General features: G+C 44.0%; 2 protein-coding genes across 2 annotated transcripts in view; one reads left to right on the top strand and one right to left on the bottom strand.

The window, feature by feature from the left end:
- Positions 1-3,130: 3,130 nt before the first annotated feature.
- The window catches only part of T265_10848 (hypothetical protein), a gene marked incomplete at both ends in the record, with an annotated part of 38,114 nt that continues 20,637 nt past the window's right edge, over positions 3,131-20,607 (bottom strand). The window contains 7 exons of the mRNA XM_009177333.1: positions 3,131-3,529; positions 3,860-3,972; positions 10,192-10,270; positions 12,172-12,321; positions 12,698-12,975; positions 15,810-15,910; positions 16,751-16,833. Coding sequence (XP_009175597.1) covers positions 3,131-3,529; positions 3,860-3,972; positions 10,192-10,270; positions 12,172-12,321; positions 12,698-12,975; positions 15,810-15,910; positions 16,751-16,833 — 1,203 coding nt within the window. The remainder of the gene's footprint in view (positions 3,530-3,859; positions 3,973-10,191; positions 10,271-12,171; positions 12,322-12,697; positions 12,976-15,809; positions 15,911-16,750; positions 16,834-20,607) is intronic.
- Positions 7,625-20,607, top strand: part of T265_10849 (hypothetical protein) — a gene marked incomplete at both ends in the record, with an annotated part of 18,498 nt that continues 5,515 nt past the window's right edge. The window contains one exon of the mRNA XM_009177334.1: positions 7,625-7,669. Coding sequence (XP_009175598.1) covers positions 7,625-7,669 — 45 coding nt within the window. The remainder of the gene's footprint in view (positions 7,670-20,607) is intronic.

Raw genomic sequence — 20,607 nt, forward strand, 5'->3', positions numbered from 1 at the left:
ATGAGAAGCCCGTTCAGATAGTGCAGGTACTTCTATCGTGCCTTGCTTTATTAGTAACTCGGTCACCTATGTCAGAGGTACTGAGTTTGAACCCATGCACATCCAACGATATACATTGTGACTGACCCCTAATGAGAACAGAACTAGGGTCCTGTGCTTCACCCTCTTTCGGGTGGACTAGCCAAAATAATCAGGAAAGTAGCATGAATACAAATTCTACAAATCCCGCAGCCAGCTAGAGCCAAACAGTCAAATAAACGAATAATCTCAGACACAATCTGTTTGGCATGAACAAGACGTTTCGAAACACATCCGGCAATACTACCTACCACGTGAATAAATGATGCGCACCCATCGCAGTGCGACTTCGGTGTTGTGTTGTCGTCTGCACCGTGTTCCCGACAGTGAACAGACTGAATTAGCTCCTTTTTCTGGTTGTTCATTTCCGCAGCGTTAAACCCCTTTAGGATGGAGTGAATTTGTGGGGGTGGGAGTCAAGTTTGGACTGACCAAGCTACTTGGCCAACTTTGTTCCTCCGCAAGCAATCCGTCAATGACCCGGAGCTTTTTTGCGTCTGACTATAGCGCAACTGGCAACCGGTCAAACATAATGGTACTCGAATCAAAGCGCAATTTTCAACAGTGGTGTTTATCTACTAGATTTTAAGCTTAAAAGAACTCTGTGGTTCTTTGTCTCGCTAGCCTTAAGATCTCGGGGAAAACTTTTAGACCCTTATGCTCACAGTTTGTTCACCATCACGATGAGCTGTTGTCCCTACAAGCCTCGTTTATCTTTTCCATTAGGTTATTTCTTGCCTTTGAATGAAATCACTTTTGTTCGAAAATCAGCCAACACTGGTATATAAAGCCTCCCGTCTTGTTCTGATAAACGAGTTGATACAAGCCTGTTGACAGATTTCAGCACATAATCCTGTCTTCTAGTTCAGTGTGCTTTTTTACCGCTACAATGACCGGTTATTGTTCCCTGAAAGGATGACGGCTCCCTCTGATATATACCTCCCCCAGTATGTCGGTTTTCTAGACGGCTCCCTGTCGTTCATTCGCATGGACCGACTGCCTTTGTGACCACCTGAAGCTCACCAGTATAGTCCTCTTAATATCCATTCTGGACCGTCGGTACATTTTAATAATTCATTTTGACTTGACGTTTCTTTTGGGATCATACTCATCGAGAACTCCGTCCTTCCGCTGTTTGATACAGCCATATTGTCGGCAATAATCTCCACCACTGTCCCAAAGTGTCCACCACTCACAGTATTGTAAAGAGGAAGGAAATTCTCCTAATTACGACAAATACACTGGTTTTGACGGCAGACTCAGGCGGAACACAGCTGAATCTCAAGTAGAACACGAGGTTGAAGGAAACTCGAGGACTGCGCCTTCCTGATGAGCCCCAAGAAGGGCGAAACCGTTCATGGGCTATCGAAGAGTTTTCAGCAATCTTATGAGTGGTGTATTACGTCTAAACTTTCCCTAGTCTTCAACAGAATGAACAGTACACGTCCTATCCTAAGGACCTCATCGTACTTCCATGAATATAATGGAAGTAAAAAGTTGATCTTTAGCTGCGCGGCAGAAACAGTGGGGTATAAGCTAAAAAAAAAGGTCGTCCTTATTATTGCTGCCAAGTGGTGGCGTCACAGCTACCGACTGTGGCTTGACAAACTATTCATCTTAGCCATCTCAAGTAAAGTTCTGTTCGGTCGATCCTGGTAAACGAAAACACGGGAGTATTTATTCACTATACTGTCACCTTCAGCCCGACAACTTGTCCTACCTCGCACATCTTCATTATGAATCTTCACACTTTTTCTGTCCGTCTGTTCGTGTTATAAGAGAACGGCGTTCCGGAGGTTCGGTAAACAATCGGTAGATTTATTGCTTGACGAAGTTTCGCTTTCGACACAAGAGCCTATTCAGGCCGAATGGGTGAATAACCAGGTTGAACGGGTTTTAAGGAATTCAGGGAACCAATCCGTGATTACTTTGATTATGTCGATAATGAATAAGAGTAAGGTTGAAGTCGGAAGGTATTTAAGGTCAGTGATAAACCATCTGGGGCAGGGCAAGTGGTACCGATTGTACCCAAAAAGTGCAACCCAACCACGGATTACCAAAAATTCACAAGGAAGGTGTCACTAAGAGACCAACAGTGGATGGCATAGTTTCATCACCACATGGCCTGGCCAAATTTCTGGCAGGTCTCTTTAAATCACTTACCGGTAATTCACCAACCCACACCCAAATTTCGTATGACTTTGCCAGAAAAGTAGCTGCGCATTTGTTAGATCTAGACAAAGTTCTTGTTAGATTTGATGTCAACTCGATGTATACCAATGTTTCTAAAACTCTGAAAGTAGCGAGAAGACACAGCGGCAGACACAACGCTGCAAAAACGAACGCAACTTTCCGCAGACGAGATAGTTGAAGGCATGAACGTACGTCTAAGCTTCAGTCATTTTGTTTGTGACTCAATTACATACTCTCAAGAACAAGGTCTAGCGATGGGATCTCCAATATCCCCGATTTCAGCCAACAGGTACATGGAAGGCTTTGAACAGAAAGTTTAGACGGATTCGAGTGTCCGCCAAGGGCTTTCTGGTGTTGCGTAGATGACACGTTCGTTGTGACAAAGCGGGGTAGGATTAACGAATTCTTTCAATAAATTAACACTGAGAACCCTCACATTAGGCTCAGCATGGAACTAGAGTCCACATCGGGTACACTACCCTTCCTTGACTTGATGACACAACAAAGGGAACTTAAAAACCCAAAATAAACAGATAGTGGTACGGTCTTAAGCTACTCCTCTGAACACCCAAAAGCAGTATATGCTAGCATAGTTCCAACGATGCCTAGTAGAGCGAGCGCTGTGCATAGAGGCCAACCGAAGAGCAGTACAACTTGAAGTAAAAAAGCGACTTCAAAATAGCAAATACCCACTTGGTTTAATTACGCGACAACTAAGACAGGTATTGGCCCCAACACCAAGGCCCAACAAGGAGCGGATGAAAACAACCGTCATTCCACACAAAACAGGGACATCTGAAATCATTAGAAGACAGTGAATACGGCTAACATTAGAGCAGCATTCCAGGAAAGAAAAACTTTACTCCCAGTGTTGGTGCAGCTGAAGGATCGCCTTCCGGTTGATAGGACTATGAACTGTGTACACAAAATAAATGTGACGACTGTACGAAGGTTTATACAGGTCAAGCAGCCAGGAAACTGTACACCGGAATCGGTAAGCATAAGCGATGCACTGACAGACCACCGAGTAACGTAGATGAATAGCAGGCGATAAAGAAAAATTCGGCAATGGCAGGGCATTCTGAGATGTGGACGAAAATTCACACCACAGTGACTGGTGGCCGAGGCGGTAGAAATCGCCAAACATCCCAGCGTGAATAGGATAGAGAGCGTAGAACTGGCAAGCGTGTGGAGAGCGGTTTTCGATTAGCCGAGATGACACGAGGTGTTGTGCAGTTATCAACAAAATGGTTTGGGTCTAAGAGTACAAAATCCAAGTTCCAATTAACCACCCCACCCCCCAACCCTAAACCAATTGTCTTCGCACCCCCGACGAATACCGGCGGACAAAATTTGTGAATGACTCCTAAGAGGAATATTCCATTAAAGACCGGAAAAGCAAGGCCGCAAAATCTGGTTTCAACATGAAGACAATCCACCCTAACCAATCGGTTGTAAATGTTAGTCATCCCCACTAACGAATAAACAGGAACTTCAGACCGACACCCAACACTGATTAAGTTTGCTAGTCATAGATTTCACGGATTGGCTCCGGCTGCCTTAAAACCCGACCAATCTGGTTACTTACCCACTTGGCCTGACAAAGCTTTTGTGTCAAAAGCGAAACATTGCCCAGCAATAAATCCACCGATTGTTCACCAAACCTCTCCGAAACGATGACTACCCAATCGATCCCAAACACTTTCCAATTGATTGAGAATAGCGTTCACGCGGAGCAACAGCATTACACGATACAGACTGCCTTTATTCGAACTTCTGTGGAATAACTAGTTACCTTCCCCTCTCATTTCAGCAAAATCCATCATATTATGGGTTCAACATAGGGGACCGATGAAATGGACTGGTGGACAGAAATTTCTTTCTGATAAGAATCTCTCCACTAGTCTCAAAGTGCTGAAAGGATTGTACGGTTGGTACCAGAATCGGATTTACCAGTTGACACTGGTTGAATCACTGGATGCTTGCGAAACTTTCGGACAGCTGCAAACGATTCATGTTACGTCCAAACCCTTGGTGCCGACCCGAAGGAATGAGACTGGTGGGCGAACAATCGAAGGCCAGCTGCAAGCAGTTGCGCCTAACCATGATGTCATAACAATGAGCACCCATATCAATTACTTATCCATCTTTGAGGTACTAGTGTCATCCGTCAGGTCCTCTAAGCTTCACCACACTACCGCAATTGCTCTTTCGTAGTACTGTGCAAATGTCTTTGGGGGTTAACCATTGTAGCACGCAGGATGTAGGAACACATCCTCAGCAACCGTGCGCTGATCCGAACAGGACGGTATATTGGCTTCCACAGACCCCTAGCATATGATTTGAACGACTATGGGACTTTTCCTATATCATCAGAGAAAAGTGGTAACATACCATCAAATGACCTGATGCCTCGTTAACAGTGTGGCTATACTTGTTGCATGAGAAGCACGCGATGGTACAACTCAAACTTCCCATCATTATTCTGAAGACGACGGTTTCGTACGCTGAGGATGTAAACACCAGTGGAAAAGACCATAGACCTCACTCGGACTTCCACATTGTTTAGCTCAACTGTGTCCAAATTCCAGTAACCCTTCGCTTAAATGAAACCCATGTAACGCCAGTGACCCACGAACATTGAACCTGAAAAATGTACACACGAAAAACTCATCGCCTATCCATCAAGATGACAGTAACTATACACCGTTTGTACATCATTTTGACGAAACCGTAATCTACTCGTAAATTAGTTATGCTTGGGAGTTCGGTAATCACAGGAAAGCGATAAATACAGATCATCGTATAAGTTATTGAAGGAAGAATGTATATCCAAAGAACTGCTGGTCAGTCACAGTTTCTTACTCTAGTAAGCAGCTATGTATGGCGGGTGTGAAGTTGCTCTTTGGCCTCACTTGAAACGCGGTGGAGGGGTGATTTCACATGCTTGAAACCTGAAACCAAAGGATAATAATTCCCATGTTGACCGTTAAAATGTCAAAGAAACCGTCTGTAGGCCTTGATGACACAACAAAGGGAACTTAAAAACCCAAAATAAACAGATAGTGGTACGGTCTTAAGCTACTCCTCTGAACACCCAAAAGCAGTATATGCTAGCATAGTTCCAACGATGCCTAGTAGAGCGAGCGCTGTGCATAGAGGCCAACCGAAGAGCAGTACAACTTGAAGTAAAAAAGCAACTTCAAAATAGCAAATACCCACTTGGTTTAATTACGCGACAACTAAGATAGGTATTGGCCCCAACACCAAGGCCCAACAAGGAGCGGATGAAAACAACCGTCATTCCACACAAAACAGGGACATCTGAAATCATTAGAAGACAGTGAATACGGCTAACATTAGAGCAGCATTCCAGGAAAGAAAAACTTTACTCCCAGTGTTGGTGCAGCTGAAGGATCGCCTTCCGGTTGATAGGACTATGAACTGTGTACACAAAATAAATGTGACGACTGTACGAAGGTTTATACAGGTCAAGCAGCCAGGAAACTGTACACCGGAATCGGTAAGCATAAGCGATGCACTGACAGACCACCGAGTAACGTAGATGAATAGCAGGCGATAAAGAAAAATTCGGCAATGGCAGGGCATTCTGAGATGTGGACGAAAATTCACACCACAGTGACTGGTGGCCGAGGCGGTAGAAATCGCCAAACATCCCAGCGTGAATAGGATAGAGAGCGTAGAACTGGCAAGCGTGTGGAGAGCGGTTTTCGATTAGCCGAGATGACACGAGGTGTTGTGCAGTTATCAACAAAATGGTTTGGGTCTAAGAGTACAAAATCCAAGTTCCAATTAACCACCCCACCCCCCAACCCTAAACCAATTGTCTTCGCACCCCCGACGAATACCGGCGGACAAAATTTGTGAATGACTCCTAAGAGGAATATTCCATTAAAGACCGGAAAAGCAAGGCCGCAAAATCTGGTTTCAACATGAAGACAATCCACCCTAACCAATCGGTTGTAAATGTTAGTCATCCCCACTAACGAATAAACAGGAACTTCAGACCGACACCCAACACTGATTAAGTTTGCTAGTCATAGATTTCACGGATTGGCTCCGGCTGCCTTAAAACCCGACCAATCTGGTTACTTACCCACTTGGCCTGACAAAGCTTTTGTGTCAAAAGCGAAACATTGCCCAGCAATAAATCCACCGATTGTTCACCAAACCTCTCCGAAACGATGACTACCCAATCGATCCCAAACACTTTCCAATTGATTGAGAATAGCGTTCACGCGGAGCAACAGCATTACACGATACAGACTGCCTTTATTCGAACTTCTGTGGAATAACTAGTTACCTTCCCCTCTCATTTCAGCAAAATCCATCATATTATGGGTTCAACATAGGGGACCGATGAAATGGACTGGTGGACAGAAATTTCTTTCTGATAAGAATCTCTCCACTAGTCTCAAAGTGCTGAAAGGATTGTACGGTTGGTACCAGAATCGGATTTACCAGTTGACACTGGTTGAATCACTGGATGCTTGCGAAACTTTCGGACAGCTGCAAACGATTCATGTTACGTCCAAACCCTTGGTGCCGACCCGAAGGAATGAGACTGGTGGGCGAACAATCGAAGGCCAGCTGCAAGCAGTTGCGCCTAACCATGATGTCATAACAATGAGCACCCATATCAATTACTTATCCATCTTTGAGGTACTAGTGTCATCCGTCAGGTCCTCTAAGCTTCACCACACTACCGCAATTGCTCTTTCGTAGTACTGTGCAAATGTCTTTGGGGGTTAACCATTGTAGCACGCAGGATGTAGGAACACATCCTCAGCAACCGTGCGCTGATCCGAACAGGACGGTATATTGGCTTCCACAGACCCCTAGCATATGATTTGAACGACTATGGGACTTTTCCTATATCATCAGAGAAAAGTGGTAACATACCATCAAATGACCTGATGCCTCGTTAACAGTGTGGCTATACTTGTTGCATGAGAAGCACGCGATGGTACAACTCAAACTTCCCATCATTATTCTGAAGACGACGGTTTCGTACGCTGAGGATGTAAACACCAGTGGAAAAGACCATAGACCTCACTCGGACTTCCACATTGTTTAGCTCAACTGTGTCCAAATTTCAGTAACCCTTCTCTTAAATGAAACCCATGTAACGCCAGTGACCCACGAACATTGAACCTGAAAAATGTACACACGAAAAACTCATCGCCTATCCATCAAGATGACAGTAACTATACACCGTTTGTACATCATTTTGACGAAACCGTAATCTACTCGTAAATTAGTTATGCTTGGGAGTTCGGTAATCACAGGAAAGCGATAAATACAGATCATCGTATAAGTTATTGAAGGAAGAATGTATATTCAAAGAACTGCTGGTCAGTCACAGTTTCTTACTCTAGTAAGCAGCTATGTATGGCGGGTGTGAAGTTGCTCTTTGGCCTCACTTGAAACGCGGTGGAGGGGTGATTTCACATGCTTGAAACCTGAAACCAAAGGATAATAATTCCCATGTTGACCGTTAAAATGTCAAAGAAACCGTCTGTAGGCGAATAATTCTATCAAACTGTTAACTATTTTAAAAAGAATATGAAGATATGGTTCGTTAGTTTCCATGGTTTTACGTCGTACAATCTCGTTGCCCAGCTGAGGAACTGATGTGCTGATCAGCTAATCAAGGTTTGCATTCACACACTATTCACTGGACGCAAATGTGAATGCACAACTCTGTGAGGTGGTTGCATTCGGTGCTACAGAGGAAGGCAGAATTAGTTTACTGGTCACAGAAACTCGGTGACCAGGTGCACTCATTTGTACAGTGAGATGACCCGACCAAATTTCAGCTCAATCTCGTTTAACTTGAAGCCAATTGTATATCATCCATAGTGTGTTCCAATGAAACACACGGAACTGCCTCCACTTGATGAGATCCAAGAACGGCAAAACCGATGGTGGGCTGTCCAGGAGTTTTCAGCAACCCTGAGTCGTGTGTCACCTCAACAAAAAACGCTCTTTTTTAAACAGATGATGCGTTTCTACGGGACCAAGTTATGCAACATTTGGGTAACGGATCGACTTTATCGCCCCTAATATCTGCTATCCGCAGCTTACAGAGGGAAGACGCTTAAGATAGTCAGGGTCAAATGTGAATGAATAACCAGTTTGAAGATGGCCGCTTCATGGCTTCTTATATCAGTTGGGTGATCTAATTGGACGGCTCCACGTAGACGATAGGTCACAGTGAACGAAAACGGATGCCATGGATTGCGGGTAACAAGGGAAAAACAACTCGAACAAATGCTACCTTGTGACAGTATCGTACTGCAGCCCATGGCCAGTTAGAGCAGGCCATCAAGCGGATGACAATCGCAGATAAACCGTACTACAACCACAATTTTTCGATTGTTTGTTCAACTGGCCCCAGTGAACCTTTCGGTGGGCAGCCTTTCTCATTAAAGCGCAACCAAATACACCCAATCTCCGGCTTTTCGATAAATCTGCTGGTTCCAACGCTGCCCAACGTCAGATACATTAAATTTTCGCTGTTGACGATATTCGGCCAAATACCGTCAAATTTGAAACAAGGAACGCGTACATTGAACAAACTTTAAACAGGCCCATTTACAACAACCATCCGGTCGCTAGGACAGTCTCTGCTCGACCAGAATTAGGTTCTACGTTAATCCAACAGATTAAATTTGCACACTATGCATAACAACACCCCCATGCTCACTCGCATCTCAGTATAGCGATGTTGAGAGCCAACAAAATGGTGGAAGTAGGGATTCATGCGAAGGCAAAGGCTAAGTGAACAATCGGGAAAAAATGGCAAGACACATTTTTACATTCTTCACTAAGAGAATACAGACTATGTATAACAGGGTATTCAAACCAAACCACTGAGGATAAATTATTGTCCAGAGGTCACAGAACATCCAAGTAGCACGAGTATCCTACCCTAATGGACCAGATAACCGAACAAACCAGGTCCGGTACAACTGTGGTTGTTTTGTACTGATAGATTACCAGCGAAATCACAGTGGTCCAGTCGCTAAATCTCAGTAGTGTGCTGAGTTCTTCATCTAAGGACATTTGGCGGATAAGTCTGTAAAGGCATCAGGTGCCTTCGTTCAAAGTGAATCAATGGAACTGAACAAACGGCCTGATCTGCCACGAACGAATTCTAAATCTGGTTGGTAAAAGTAATGATTTTCCATGATGACGGTCGTACGAAGTGAAACTAAGAAACTTACAACAAGGCTCAGTGCATCATATGGATGTGGTTCAGGTTGCTAGTAGGTTGAGCCAAACTTTACTTGTTTGAACCTGGGAAAGGTTTTGCCTTGACACACTGAAATCTTCGGTGTGTTTAGACAATGGTGGTAACACAAGTGACATTCTGTAACCGCCTTCCTACAAAACAAGAGATTATACTGGTTGGGTGGGGTGGCGTGGACCAGCAGTCACGTCTTCATCTTCATTGTGGGTTTCAGCTGTCTAGTACCCAACAACCGCGATTTCACAAAAATCGGCCACTAATAGGAAGCATGAACAGCCTGATATTTCTCATATGGTTATCCCTTAACACAAATCGCGCCCGATCAGTCGCCGTATAACAAAATCACGTAAGCACTGTACACGAAGATGCACCTGCATGTTTGGTGTGATGATGTAATCCGACGACGGATGCCATTTCCCTGTGCGTGCATATGGGAAACAATGTACGCGAGATACCAAGCTCTAGGACACTCACAATAGTAATTAACAGTGATAATGAAAATAACAATGAAGTAAAAGCGGCAAGGAGCACTTGGTCTCTGTCCGGGAGTAGATCAAAGGCACAATGTTGAGGCTTGGATTTCTAGTCTAGGGTTCCCAAGAAATTTCAGTCTCAAGCCATTAGTGCCACAGAAACCTACCCACTCAAATAGTCCAATATCTCCCGCGTTTTACTGACTTGCTTGGAAGTACGTCCAAAAGTGAATTCTTCCATTGAAAGACACTGCAAAGAAATATTACAGTTAGGGACCAAACTAACCAAGGGACGCGTTTAAAATTCAGGCACCCGCTTTATTGGGTAAACATATGGCCACAGGCAGCACAAAGACGAATAATGAACTGAGGACCGGAGGAACAGCCGGCCCGTCACAACAGGGAAAGCGATAAGAATCCAGCATAGAAAGAGTAGATGGTTCGATAGATACTTTGGACAAACTGTGGTCCATCCGTCAGTTGTATCTATTAAGTTATTAGCTCTTGAACAAACCATATTAGTGAAGTGTCTAAGAGCTCTGGAGGTAAACCTATATAGTGCGTGAAATGTTATTATAGGCGTTCGTTATTTTTACGCCTTCCCACGGTCTTCTCAACTTACAGCCTTAAACATCTAAATGAGTCATATCTGTCCCGTTATCGATCTTCAGTCATTCTCATCAACGGCTTACAATCTCCAGAATGCCAAATCGACAGCTTTTTGGAACGAAACGCCATTGCAGTTGGTGAGATGCCAAATTCGAAGAACTCAAAAAACTCAAACAGCCAGTAAAAGTACCAGTCGGGTTCTATAAACATGTTGCTCTGCTTTCGATTTAAAATACGCGTTTGGGATTACTCCACCTTCAAAGTAGAGTGGAGTGGACGGAGGAGAGAGGTTAGGTGGAATAGCTAACGAAAAAAGATGATAGTGAGTGATTTGAAGAAATGTAATCTCCACGGTTCATATAGCTGAGCGTACTAATAATACGACGTCAAACAGAAAGTCTGAGCAGTTGAAGTGAACTAAACTAATGTTTGCTGGCTTTGGGAGCAATTTTCACAAATTAGAGAGCTACCTGGTGATGGCAAATGAAAATTATATGGCGCGTGACAACGCTGCATGAATGCCATCTTCAAGTTGTTATTCGCAATTACCACCAGCACCGGATCCCCTAAATGACAACGTCTCAACACAAAAATGGTTATGATACCACAATATGCACTTATCTGATTGACAAGTTCATGTTATGAAAACGGAAGTGTGAAAAACAACTAAAGCATTGTGGCAAAAATGTATACATCAAACCTTTCACAGGATTGAGGAATCCCAAGTGAATAGCTTGGAGGAATGGCGAAAATTGGATAAAACTTTCCGGTAAATTTGGTAAAATAACGCTTTAGTCTTATGTGGCTGTCGTTTTTGTTGTGACGTTATGCTGGTCCCCACGAGTTAGTACATTCGTTCGCAAAATCTAGCATGTATTTAATAGATAGATTCGTTTCAAATTTGAAAATCCCAAGTTAAGAAAGGCCCGAAAGGTTCATAAGCAAAAGCAAAATAACAGCACTGTGTGCAGTTTGGTGAGTTTATTTAATCAAAAATTGCACCTATTCTACGCTACTTGGGTGGCCGCTGCCCCTTAATTGATGTTTTATAGAAGTACACCTAAATATATTGTTGTTCCACACAAGCAATGAATTCAGCGGGTTAATTCGATTTTTCCAAGGCACAGAGAAAAATTTAAATAGTACCAATTATTGCTCTCGCGGATCACCTGACTGAATTATGAGGAGCAGGTACATTTTCAGGCCCTGGAAAAACAACCTCCCCAAAGAAGGGGACCGACGGTGATTTACGCCTGTGACTTTTGACTCCGTGTGGAAAGGACTCCAGCGAACAAACTGGCTTCTTGAATTTGAACACCGTAAACTTTTTAAGTTCTAGCTTTTATTTGAGGTCAGCATGACAGCTTCAGTATGAATCTCTGCATCATCTCGCCAGTCGATTATTGGGTAATCTTGACTTTACATCGTGCGTATACAGACATGGTCAGATCGACATTGATCCACACAACACTACTGATATTCTGTTAATTTAGCACTTAAAAGTTGCTAAAACTAGACTGTTTGCAGAAATCAACTACTCACCTCTCTTGCTTTTTTCGCGGCATCTTTCAAATCACCGGCAACCATTGCGATCGAAAGCAACATTTTCTGACTTACAAGCGCCGCCGGACTGTAGAGACCGTGAAGAAACTGCTGCGTCGCCAAGTTTTGTCGTAAAAATTTCGCGGCTTCCTGGGTATGCCGAAACAGAACTTGGCATTAACAGGGGAGTAGTGCATTCAAACCGATGTGATGAGAAATATAAAATGAGTTCAAGCTACTAACGCAACCTCAGTAGCAGTGACAGCATGCTCAAAAATGTGCAGCAGACCTGGTTGTAGCTCCACGTTGGCTTCGAAACACGTAACCGAATAGTCGGAAATTTGGACCACTGTTAAAAAGCGAATATTGTTAATTTCTGTTCTAGTATCAACTAGTTTATATAAATTTTGTGGATAGGTACAGCTTTATTCACTAAAAGTAACACTACGGGAGGCGGCCAACCGGTAGCTCAAAGTCGAAAGTGACTTAATACCATAAAGCAACTCATATGAAACCAGAAACTTACATCATATCGTCGACTGTCTGAGTACATCTTGATCAGGGTCGAGCGGATTAAACAGATGAGGTCGGATAGCTTGCGTTTTAGGTCTGACAACGGGTTGCCTGTAGTGCTGCTTGTCTCCGAAGGTAGCTGAGTTTGCAGAAGTCGATAGCTTAGAGACAATAGTCTGTCATTTTCCGATTGAGCCAACTGCTCTGAGTGGACAAAGGAAACGTTTTCATCCTCGTCTACAGACGTATGCATCCACTCCAACGTATCTTTCAGCAGTTTCTCCGCAACTTCTGTTCCAGTGAGGAAACAGGGGAATATAGAGGGGTTGACCCATTACAAGAATTAAATCCTTCAGAGAAAATCATTAATACACTAGGCTGAGTTAGTCCTCACTGGTGGTTCACTAGACATACCAAGCCCTGAGCGATGAAGTTCAAGAAGTTCTTAGTCTGCAAATGGAATGAAAAATCATTTGTTTTAGTCCTTTCTATAGGCTCCCTACGCTTTGCAAACACAATGCCAACTGACCACTGGGCGAGATGGCCCAAGTGGTTAGAGCGCGAATTTACTGACCGGAAGGTTCGTGGTTCGAACCCGACCTCTGCCTCCCCACTACCCCTGTCTAGGCTTGGGCAACCTGACAGTAGCATAGCCCTCGTGCTTCCTTCGGGTGGCATGGCAGTTAGGCACCGGAAAGATGCTACAGATGAACACCACAGAGCGAAATCCGTTTATCTGTAAATTGCTCCGGATATTTGTACGACCCAAGCTCAACTACCTAGCAGACTTAACTATCTTCACTGCTGAATTAGATCGATGTAGCTTGAGTGCCTACCAGTTATCTCTTCCAAATCCTACGATCCCAGATTCTCTTTGGTGAGCGCTTTTCCACCAAAACCTACGCAGACATGGACTCAATGCCCATGACAGAGATAAATCCGGTGCATCTCATAATCATCTGCTGACTGAGGCAGCAAACTGAACACTTTCAAGGAAAATTGCTGCATTTTATCGTACGATGACTGGACAGCTCAGAATGGACCAAGTTGGAACGCAGCTAAAGGTATACATTGCCTGACCTAGCAAGTTAGCAGGACTTCAGTAAAATCGTCGAACGAAGTGACTGATTAGCTGTATTTTCAGTAAGAGGTCATTTACACATGCAGGCTAACCGTGAAAGGCAAGCAGTGTATCAGGAAGGTCAGCTTGCTGAAAGCAACCACTGAATGCCCGAAATCTACCGAGACTCTCAGGTCCGCTAGATGTTAACCAGATAGACAACGCCCCCTCAATATGCAGCGCGTCACAGCCTTGTGTCAAACCCAGACAGCGCGAGTCAGCGTTGATCAAGGTCAGACAACAACTCCGCAATATGCAGCACGTCGCAGCCAGACCGTGTGCGTCAGCATTGGACCAAGTTCAGAAAGCGTCCTTCCAATGAAAAGCTTGGGGCCGTTGTACTTTTCGCACTCGCACGCACTCACGCTCTCGCACCCACTTTGTTGGAATATAGCTGTTGTGTTCCCTTCCGTGAGCCTTTTTCTCTCCGACACTAGGCACTGGAGCGGGTCAGCAGCAGATACAACAGGCCGGCGAATCAGCAGATATAGCACAGTGTAACTAGGAATGAAGTGCTGAGTAACGCTATTAAGCCGTACGAGGTTCGACCTGAAAACTAGTCACTGCACCAGTATTAAAATCAGTTCACAAGCGACTGAACTGAAAAGACGTTGAACCTCTAGTTCAGTGCAACAGGTTCGATTGCTTCCGAGGATTCATGAGGCACGCACTAATCTGTTCATTTTATTCCGGGGTTATTTAACTGGTGCAGTATCAAAGTGACTAATACTCGGTTATCTACCTTGTTTTGCGAATTGTGCAACATAGCAGCGTACCAACTAAAGGATTACGTGTGCGTTTCGTTCGGTTAATAACTTTTAGCTACCGCAACATTGGAAATGTACAAAATAAGTCACAGTACTTTTTTTTCTTTTTTTGCGTTCAGCTGTAGCACCCTTCCGGTGCCTAGCTGCCATGCCACCCGAAAGAAGCACGAGGGCTGGAATACTGCCAGGTTGCCCAAGCCTAGACAGGAAAGTCGAGTGGCGGAGGTCGGATTCGAACCACGAACCTCCCGGTCAGTAAATTCGCGCTCTAACCACTTGGGCCATATCGCCCCACAGTACTACAAAACCATCTACTATGGTTGGGTTGCGCTTTTGAGTGGAACCGATCAGAACTTCAGGTCAGCTTCTCGAATGACTAAATAAGGATGCACAAATATATGGTATTTAAAAGGGGAACTACGTGGACAGCTCCGTAGGTCTGGAAGTAACCGAAACAGACGTTGTGTCACGTCACAGAAGTGAACAAAACATTCTGGAGTAAGTTGGTTCAATGGACAATAGAAAACTTCGCACGGGCAATGCCAGGGAGCTTCCTTGGGGCTGTTATAGCTGAATCTGCTGGGTTTGCGGACGTAGTCGCTCTTTAGATTGAACTGATGGATCGAGAGCGAACGAATAGCGGTTGTAATGAGTAAAAATTATCTACCTTATGCATCCGATGGTATTAAAAGGCCAAGTTCGTGACAGTTTTAGAAGTGATCACCGCCGAACAGGTGAAATAAAACTGCTTAGTGGCTAAAAGCAGTGTAACATGCGTGTTTGACCTAGGTTTCGCCTGGTGGCAGTGCGCATAACCTCTGTCCCAGAAATACACACCGTTTTATCTAATCCGTCCTTCTATTATTGGGTTTGAAAAAGCGATAAACTTAGAACGGTGATAGACCAAACTGATAACGCGCTGGCACTAGCTACAATATGGGTACGTTGAGCCACTTGCATATACTGTGGGATTGGTTGTTTGTACCTACCTGAGTCAGCAACTAAGGGTCATCAGTTTTGAATCCTGACAACCCCAGTTTTATTCTCCCGGACTTGAAACGTATTATGTCCACATCGTTCAGTGTGCACCGCTTGTGACGATGCACAGCAGATCATTGGCATAGTTCAGTATAACAGTCAAATCCGAAAGCGTACACCGGCCCAACACAACTAGTGTCCTTAAGTATCGTGTAAAGACAAAAGCATACTGTCGAGAATAGACCTGTCCTGGCACTTACCGCAACAGTTGGACTGTTCCGACTTTAGATAGGCCAGACTGAGCCGATGCACCACCAGAAGAACCTCAATACAGTTAAGTACGCTCCTTTCTTCGTTGGCTCTGGCCAATAAAAATAATAATGGGAACCTTGATAGTCGAGTCACGATAAATTGACTACGAATATATGTTGATTGCGGTGAACGAAGCTGGAGCATCTCGAACGAACCACTGCATTTCAGTACAAAGTTTATGAGATGGAAAACTAAACTGAATTGAACGGATATGTTGATTGCAGACAGGCCAAGAGACAAGAGCTGAGCAGCTACTTGTCCAAATGACTGTCCAATTAGATGCTCAGATGAACAAATACAACTGAATACTGACACTTACCAGGTTTTAATCTTCCTCTCTGAAGAACCCAACCCAAGAAAAGACCACCTCACCGAAGATATCAACCATATCTGATCTTCCAAGCTTAGTTTCTATTTCCCCATCAATACTGACTGATGTACACATCAGCTGACTGCCTACGGTTTTCTGTAGGCTGTTCAGCCTTGTACCGTGACTATTGGTTATGCTCCGATTGGTGGCCGATATCTTACATAGATTGTTTGAACGGATGCTGGCGCGTTATCGAAATTGAAGTTATCCACTGTAAAAACAACGGAGGGCTAGAATGGCACTGGTCTGTTCTAGGAGGCAGTTTACTATCGAACCACCCTTGCTGAGTTATATATCATTTGAAACGAAACTAGATGGATTCCTAGAGAAGCGTGCACCAGCCACCGCGTGGGTTGATTTGGGATTCCAGACAACCAGACATCAAATATGAGTAAAATAAGATAAAGTGGTCCAGCTGATGTGTGATTCACTTATTTCCAGAAATATGTATTACTAGATTTCCCAGCAGTATGTTCGAAAACAAAAATTCAAGTGTGAATTATTCAGTGACTCACTCACACGGATAGGGCAATTTTGTAGACTTTGTGGTAATAATGGATTGCTTGCTGGATGTTGGACTCTTCATCCTTGGATTCCGCAAGCTAGATGATGAAATGATATTCGCAACTTCAGAAAGCTTAGAAACTTTTCATGCGAAAAACGCTGAGAGACAGTTAGTTGGTCTATGTAAAACCGAAAAATGGCACCAAAAAGTCAAATTAACAGTATCGGTGAAAGCTCCTATCAAACGATTTTTGCGCAGATAAGCAGTGGAAAGAGAGGCGAATCGTTAATTAGGCCGGAAAGCCCAGAAATAAATGTAAGTACGGACTGTTTGTTATTTTTCTAGGGTTCAAACCTCATTTTTTGTAGGATTAAGACGGCTGCACTTTGTTTTATGGGAAACCACTACGCCGTCGAAACTGGGTAGGATTTTCGTACAGCGATTGAGAGGTTCAACCAGAAGAACACAAACCAAAAATTTACTACCAGCTGTGAAGCAGGGTGGTCCTTACGTGGACGCTTAGCAAAGCAACTGGATGTAGTAGACAAGAGAAAGTAATGAAAGTATGCAATCACCCAGAGCTACAGTTATAGTGATCAGACTTTTCATTTTGTCGCCAAAAATTTATCATCCACCCTACCATATTTCTAGCTACAGTTAGATTTCTGCATCTGCATATGGTCTCAAGATGTTAGAATGGGAGTCGACTGGTGAGACCCATACATGTTTCGCGCCAGAAGCTAGCGCATGATTAAGTCACCAATTTGAGTCTCCCAGTTACCTTGTTCCGATTTGCCAGAATTCGTGTTACTTCGGCAGGTGGGAAGTCCAATGTTACAATGTCTGGGTGCTTGAATCGGTCTCATTAATTACTAGCAGATGCTGGACACTGCAAACCGCTAGAGTCAGATTTTCCTATCCATAAGTCAGCAGATTCTTGGTTTGAACCTGCGTATGTTGGAACCCACCAGGATAGCACTCGCATAAAGACTTCCTGGTAAACAATTTCAGCGCGATAACACTTTTGTTTACGATGGTCCGTTTAAACTGAACGTGCTCCACCAGAATACCTCATGTTTCAGTTGGTATGATATTCGAGTTATCCTAATACGTCGTTGCCTATATGTAACATACCACTCGCGAGGATGGTGAAAACTCCCGATAGCCCACGACCGATTTCGCCCATTGACGAGTCAGTCAGATTCAGTTGAATCTCCTGTCAAGATCAAAATTCCCTTGAGAATGAGAGTACTTGTCTAAATCTCCAAGTGAACTATAAGGTTGATGGAAACTGCGGGACTGCAAGTGACTGCTGAGCCTCAAGAATGGTGAAGCCGACCGTGATCGGTCAAAAAGTTTTTAGCAAACTTAGCGGTGGTGTTACATCCACTTTCTTTCCAAGTTTAGTAGACGCGGGTCACTTCATGACAATAAGAGCAGAAAACAAGACGTTGCTGTACAATCAATTCAACTGAATATTACTCAAGCGCAAGCTAGAACCTAAAGATTTTGCTAATCGGTTATCCTAGACGGAACAAGTAATGGCTATGTCAAGCTATGTAAAACTAAAAAACAAATTTTCAACATTGGGTCTCGCTGGTTTGTGCCCACAATGGGAAGCGTGTACTCGTGATGGACAGAACGGAAACAATGAGCATGCGTTCAACGTCACTGGGTCTGCCTGAATGCGAATGCACTGTTCTAGTTAGTGGTTCTACTATGGCTCAGATGAACTCTGTCCTGTTGAAACGGCTTCGTGAACTTTCAGTCGAAAGATAAAATAGCCATATCAGATTCCAGAATGATGACCAAGACCATTGGGTGGATTGTCCAGAAGTCTATCCACCTGGTCCTATGACAGAAGCATTTACTCCAATTTTTGCTAGAATGTGAAGGGAGAGACGACCACGTTTCACATCCGGTACTCCCGTAATGCGTGCGCGTTGAGACCTTCAACTCCCAGTGGACGGTGTGTGCTGCATACGACCATACACCTTGATGAAGGGCGTAGTCAACTGGCAGTAATGAAAGTGTTCGGTGTGGTAAGGTAGGACGATGTCTGAACTGCGCACGGACCTGGCACACTGACTCAGCTGGCTCTAGCAATGAGCTCGAGGGATACCCAGAGAGCCGCTGATGTACAGTGGATCAGTTTGGACTCGAATGGATCACTCTTCCCTGGTCGCTTACTGTACATGGTGAAGACTGCCTCAGGGTTAATTTGGACGCCGGACTCCTGGCTGGGGAGCAAGTGCTTGCTAGTCGTAGCATGTGTCGATGAAAGAATTGCCCCTGCGAACTCTGTTACTGCGAGGCAAGATGGCTCAGTGATTAGAGCGCGAATTTACTGATTGCATGGTCCGTGGTTCGAACCCGACCTCTGCATCTCGACTAGCCTGTCTAGACTTCGGCAACCTGGCAGTATCCCAGCCCTCGTGCTTCCTTCATGTGACATAGCAGTTAGGTACCGAAAGGGTGGTATAACTGAACGATATGTTTTTTTTTTCGTTTTGGACGACATCCAAGATATCGGACTAAGCTTCTTTTAATCAAATTGCTTCACAGAAGTTCAGTTTCAAGTTAATTTGTGGAAGACCCCTAATATCAAGTTGTCAAAGTGTATCGTCAAACAATTTTTTTGTTTTCCTGACTAAACAAGATAATTAGTGTCCGATTGCTTCAAATTGAAGCAAACAGAAAGCTAATAAATACTCGCCGATCGGATTACCATCACCAAAGGGGTCTAGCAGTTGTAGGTGGGTCGGTAGTGTAATAGGTAGTAGTAAGTAGGTAGTAGGTAGGTGGCGTTACGCAAAATGCCAAATGGCCGGTGGGTTGTTATCCAATAACTTTATGTTCAAAATAATGTCTGCAATGGTACATCTCCAGACCCTACTTATAAGTCCCAATAAAAACACACCTCTGCTTAAAATATACGGTCAAATCGAAACCCGTAGTTAAAGCATCACCAGTTCAGGTAAATCATCTTGACTGTTCAGCCGTATTCAGATGATTGTTCAAACCAAGTCTCACACCAAACGGAACTGAACGTGGCAAACCTTTTGATCTAGTTCTAATGTTATTTCATCTAAAGTAGGACCGTGCAACAAACCTTTGGATTGGACTTGCCTAGCTTTCATCCATTTAGTTACCTTACACTTGGCCTTGTTTCCGAGCCAGTAGGCTGAAGTCAGCCGTGAAGCTGCGGAACAAAAATGAGACGAGGGTGATTTCAGCGAACTCTAATCACATACGCTTAAGGTTGATACAGGGACGCGTTTCAGCTATGGAAATGGGTCAGTCCACATAATAGCGTCACATATGTAGTGTGTAGTGTGTGTAGCCATGGTGACCGAAACCAAGGCAATGACAGCAGGAAGAAAGTTGCTAGAATGTACGATAACTAAGCACCAGAAACACTGAAAACAATCGATGAGGGAAGATTGACAGAGAAATATACAGGAATGGACAGTTTGGGCGAAAATGAACAGTGGTTAACCAAACGCTGGAAACAAATTGCCTTACTGCATTCATTTACCTGACCTCTTACTGCCAACTTCAATCACCTCGCATATTTATAAGCCTCCAACGAACGAAACAAGAAGCTCAGCTTAACTTAAGCAAGAAGCGATGAAAAACATGAAGACAAATCCACACCGTCAAACCCCATGAATAACATAATGTACTGGAATTCCTTCCCTTGCCAGCAAAACAAGTACGTGAGAGCTCTGGCAGGGCTTGAACCAACGAAAACACCACCGTTGGGTAGATAGCGTCATCGTTTTTATACCAGAGGTAGAGCAGAAGAGCATAGTATCCTATTCTGTCGCTGAAATTGCCGACGAGATGAGAGTGGAAACAAGTGTTCGAA

The sequence above is a fragment of the Opisthorchis viverrini genome (assembly GCF_000715545.1).
Source record: "Opisthorchis viverrini unplaced genomic scaffold scaffold181, whole genome shotgun sequence".
Taxonomy (NCBI): Eukaryota; Metazoa; Platyhelminthes; class Trematoda; order Opisthorchiida; family Opisthorchiidae; genus Opisthorchis; species Opisthorchis viverrini.